The sequence below is a fragment of the Suillus subalutaceus genome, assembly GCF_016647625.1.
Source record: "Suillus subalutaceus strain FC151 chromosome Unknown DFJ58scaffold_68, whole genome shotgun sequence".
NCBI lineage: Eukaryota > Fungi > Basidiomycota > Agaricomycetes > Boletales > Suillaceae > Suillus > Suillus subalutaceus.
The window spans coordinates 1-5299 of record NW_024540317.1 but is presented as its reverse complement, the minus strand read 5'-3'; the positions used below and the strand labels follow the sequence as shown (position 1 = coordinate 5299).

Sequence of the window (5299 nt, the reverse complement as noted above, 5' to 3'; positions counted from 1 at the left end):
GGACGAGAGTGGTGCGGCCAAGACACGAACCGACCTTCTTCACATTCTTTCTGGTAAACTCCAGAGCTCTGCTGTTCCCCAAATCACGGAGCTCCCAAACAGCTTCCGGTTTATCGTTACCTCTCGCCCACTTCGTGACATTCAGAATGCGTTTGCGGGCACTCAACACATTCGAAGGATTTCCATGGACGACATTCCACCAGAAGTCGCGGAACGCGATATCTATGCTTACGTGTCGAAGAAGCTGGAAGGGCTTTCGCAATTTGGGGACAAAGACTTTACAGTCCTCGCCAAGAAAGCTGAAGGTCTTTTCGAGTGGGCACGTCTTGCTTGCGAATCCATCAAAGCGCCCCCTCCTGGTTTATCTCCAATCGAGTCCTTCGACGCTGTGGTGTCCCGCAATCCCGCTGAACGGGAAAACTTGTTGTATGATCTGTATCAGTTCATTCTGACAGAGATCATGCGAATGGACAAATCTACACATTCCGCGTCTCAGCACAAACAGCTAACGAGATTTCGTTCTGTGATGGGACAAATCCTTGGCGCATCTGAACCCCTCCCTTTGGAGTCCCTGAACGCCATGCGGCGCCATTTTCCAGACAAAAGCGAGCAATACGAAGTGCAACTCATGGTCGAATATATGGGACCCCTCCTCAGCGGCACCACAAACTCATCCACCCCCATCCGGCCCCTCCACGCATCCTTCCGCGATTTCCTGACGGACCGATCACACAGTGGAGACTTTTTCATTGACGTGTCAAAAGTGCAGCACGACCTTGCTTTCGCATCACTTCGAGTGATGGAGCATGAACTTTCCTTCAATATCTGCGATCTAAAATCATCATATCTGCCCAACTCCGAAGATCCCGGGCTGCAAGAACGAGTTGAAAAATGCATCTCCCCACACCTATCCTATTCCTGTCGATTTTGGCCTGACCACGTGCAGACAACTCACTTCAATCCAGAACTCGCCAAAGAAATAAAATCATTCTTCGAGCATGAGCAACTGTTATTCTGGCTCGAAGCACTCGGCCTTATGAATACGCTCAGCTGTACAGCCGCCGCCCTTCCGTTTATTGCCAAGTGGCTGAAGGTGAGCACATGTTTATTGAGTGTTGAATAACATACTTACTCACGCGCAATCGCAATTGCAGGGTCACGCCGGGTTCGAAGATGCCTCATCCGCTGCAATGGACGTGCAGAGATTTATCCAAGTCTTCGGCGGCCTCATCTTGCACAGCACACCGCATCTCTATGTGTCAGCACTGCCATTCTCGCCCATCAACTCTGCAATCTCCAGAACGTTTTATGCACGGTTTCCTAACTCTCTTCGTCTGACATCTGGACGTAATGTCAATTGGAAGGGTGTTCAGAGTGTGATCAGAGGGCACACTAGTTCTGTTTGCTCAGTCACGTTCTCGCCAGATGCGACTCACATTGCGACTGGATCATGGGATCGCACTGTGCGGCTGTGGGATGCAGCGACTGGGCAGCCAGTAGGCACGCCCTTGCTGGGGCACACTTCTTCAGTTACCTCAGTTTCTTTCTCACCGGATGGGACACGCGTCGTGTCTGGCTCGGCCGATAACACTGTCCGGTTGTGGGATGTAGCAACGCGGCAGCCCATTGGCGAACCCTTATTGGGGCATACTGAGCCGGTTACCTCAGTCTCATTCTCGCCGAACGGATCTCGCATCGTAACGGGTTCGCACGATAAGACAGTCCGGCTGTGGAATGCAGCAACGCGGCAGGCAATTGGTGAACCCTTACGGGGGCACACCGACTCAGTTACTTCAGTGTCATTCTCACCGGATGAGACTAGCGTCGTTTCTGGTTCACGTGATAAGACTATCCGGCTGTGGGATGTAGCAACGGGACAGCCAGCCGGTGAGCCCTTGAAAGGGCACACTTATTGGGTCACATCAGTCTCGTTCTCTCCGGATGGGACTCGCATCGCATCTGGTTCTTGGGATTGTTCTGTTCGGCTGTGGGATGCAGCAACGAGAAAGCCTCTCTGTGAGCCCTTGAAGGGGCACACTAATGTGGTTGTATCAGTTTCGTTCTCGCCGGATGGAAGCCGCATCGTGACAGGTTCACATGATGAGACTGTCCGACTGTGGGATGTAGCTACAGCGAAGCAAATCGGTATACCCTTGCTGGGGCACACTGGTTTTGTCTTCTCAGTCTTATTCTCTCCGGATGGGACTCGCATCGCGACTGGTTCTATGGATAACACTGTCCGACTGTGGGATGCACCTACAGGGCAGCCAGTTAGTGAGCCCTCAAGAGGGCACATCATACCAGTTATCTCAGCCTCCCTATCGCCGGATGGGGCCCGCATCGCGACTCTTTCTTTGGATGGCACTATCTGGCCGTTGGATGCAGTGACAGGACAGCCAGTTGGTGAGCCCTTGGTGCACGCTAAGAAGGTTTACTCAGTCGTGTTATCTCCGGATTGGACTCGCATCGCAACTTGTTATACGGATATGACTGTCTGGCTGTGGGATTCAGGGACGGGGCAGTCAGTGGGCGTGCCTCTCCGTGGGCACACTGATAAAGTTAACTCAATCTCATTCTCTCTGGATGGGACTCGCATCGCGACTGGTTCTAGAGATAACACTGTCCGACTATGGAACGCAGCTACAGGACAGCCAGTTGGTGAGCCCTTGCGAGGGCACACTAATTCAATTACCTCAGTCTCGCTATCGCCAGATGGGACCCGCATCGCGACTGGTTCGCAGGATGGCACTATCCGGCTGTTGGATGCAGCGACATGGCAGCCAGTCAGTGAGCCCTTGCTGGGGCACACTGGTTCGGTTTACTCATTCTCATTCTCTCTGGATGGGACTCGCATCGTTTCTGGTTCGGAAGATAAGACAATTCGGCTGTGGGATGTAGGAACGGGGCAGCCAGTCGGTGAGCCCTTGAAGGGACACACTGATCTGATCAGATCGGTCTCGTTCTCGCCGGATGGGACTCGCATTGTGTCTGGTTCAGAAGATCAGACTGTCCGGCTGTGGGATGCAGCAACCGGGCAGCCAATTGGGCAGCCCTTGCGGGGGCACACTCATTGGGTCCACTCAGTCTCTTTCTCGCGGGACGGGACTCGCATCATTTCTTGTTCGTCGGATTATACTGCTCGGGTCTGGTATGCGGTGATTTGGAAGTCATTGCTGGACCGCGCCGAAGAAGACTGTTCAGCATCCTCCTCGCATGGCAGCTGCATTCCACATTCAACAGCGGCCATCCCCACACCCAACACTGCGAACGATTACTTCATTTTCTTCTCATCAAACTCGTCTCATGCACTGTGCGACACTGCCGAGCTACTCGCAGGCACCCCCCATGACGACCACACGTTTTTGCTGGGAGATGATGGATGGGTGTTAGGACCCAATCGTCGACTCTTATTCTGGGTACCACCCGCTTCTCGAGAACCATTTTATAATCCTCGAACTGCATTAGTGATTGGGAGAGAATGTGTTGAGCTTGATTTGAGTCGTATGGCACATGGGACACGCTGGCAGCACTGCTACGAGGAGTAAGTCTCTTAACTTTTCCGTTCCTCGCAGTTAATCAATTCGATCGTTGTAGCTCTTGATTACGATGATCTTGTTCCAGTAAATTGACTTGCGGATATTCCAGAGACACTTCGTGGAGTACGATATCGAGCGTGCAGTTAATTGATGGTCTATTGTATGTATATGTAGCATTACATTCAAATTTGGGGTAGTTTGAGCGTATGTCATGTTAGAACGGTGACTAGGTAGCATGTTTTTGAGAGCATGGAGCAATCATAGGGCAACGAATGAAGTCATCCGAGATGCCGAAACGAACGAAGAGAAGAGTGTGCTCAATGCGCCTCCCAAAGTAGATTCAAGACACTGTGGGTAGTAAAATTAATTGATTTACATGCGTTCGTCACTGATCGCGTAAGTTTTCGGTAGGTCTATCACTGAAATGGCACTCAGGTCTTTTTAAGTGAGAATATGATGTTTGAAAATCTTATTGACTTTAGCATTGATCACTTTAAACCAGTGACTTAATCATTGAGCACGAAAAAAATAAATGACGAACACACTGAATCCAAGCTGAAAGATCTGGACCAGGCAAGCCATCACCGCATCACCATCACGTGCACAGTTGCTGACTGAGCTCAACGTTATCGTACTTGACGGCGTATCTCTACCCGGCGCATTGACCATAATAATTTAAAGACTATATACATGGGTACCGGCGACTACGCGCCAAAAACCCCGAGTCCCTTTTAGGCACATCACACATTTTTGAGTCAAGGCCAACAGATAATCAGTCGAATAAATAAAGTTGCCGACGATACAGTAATACACAGGCTATAGCGCCGTACGATGCAATCGCTCGACAAGGACGTAGGTTAACGTAGTGCAAATGCTCTACTGCAGTAACTGCACAAGAACCGAGAACTTCCAAATCAAGAACAAGACAAGAATTTGCCGCGACAAATGCCACGACCGCAGATGAAGAAACAAAGGAACAGTGAGAAATTCAAATTTCCAAGCAAGTGGATAAAACTTGCAGTCTCAAGCAGCCTTGCTCTGGCCTGCTCCTCTCTTCGCTGGTGAAGCTTGTCCCGCTGGTCCGTCGGCCTTGCGCTTCCCTTTGCCCTCTGTAGCTTTGGTAGCAGGTTTGGTGAAGAGGCCCTTGGCAGCACCGGTCGTTGGCAGCAGCCTCATCGACCTCAGTCCCGTTTGGTACACACGAGAGCCGTACGGACGCCTCTCGTCAGGACCAAAAGTCCAGCTGTGTGGTGCCAGGTCAGCCAACAGCCTTTTGATCAAGCACACACTCACAGTCGTAAATTGACATCCACGACGACAGGCACAGGTCCAGTGAATTTCTGAGTGTACTCTGACGGGTGCATGAGCACCCCCGCGGCGTCACGGACATTAGGAACCATGACAGGAACATCCTCGAGGGCATAAAGTTTGATAGCAGACTGATAAAGCCCCTGGGGGTCTGGCATATCTTTCAGGGTCCAGTCCGTGATACCTGTTGCCTGTCAGAATCCACCGTCACACAAATTTTGACACACACCTCGCTCAGCTTGATTAGACACCCTCTTCTTTTTGGGCGAGAACCGCTCTTTGATCACATCTGCGTCAAGCCAAAGTTAGGTATGCAAGACCACCGACCACTACCAATCTTACCAGCTGTGAATCTCACGTCCGTGTCTAAATCGTCCTTAACAAATCAGTATCAAATACCAAGGCAGGAGTGACCTACTTTCAAAGTCTTCCAGCGAGCAGGCTATAATGTCATA

The 5299-nt window shown here is 50.9% G+C and overlaps 1 protein-coding gene across 1 annotated transcript; it reads right to left on the bottom strand.

Moving 5' to 3' along the window:
- Nucleotides 1–4559: 4559 nt before the first annotated feature.
- On the bottom strand, nt 4560–5286 carry DFJ58DRAFT_729086 (uncharacterized protein; the record flags this gene model as incomplete). The annotated part of the gene is made up of 5 exons (XM_041385698.1): nt 4560–4779; nt 4830–5028; nt 5074–5133; nt 5187–5220; nt 5263–5286. Coding segments are annotated over 5 exons (537 nt in total), but the record flags the coding sequence as incomplete, so codon positions are not given.
- Between the last annotated feature and the right edge of the window lie 13 nt (nt 5287–5299).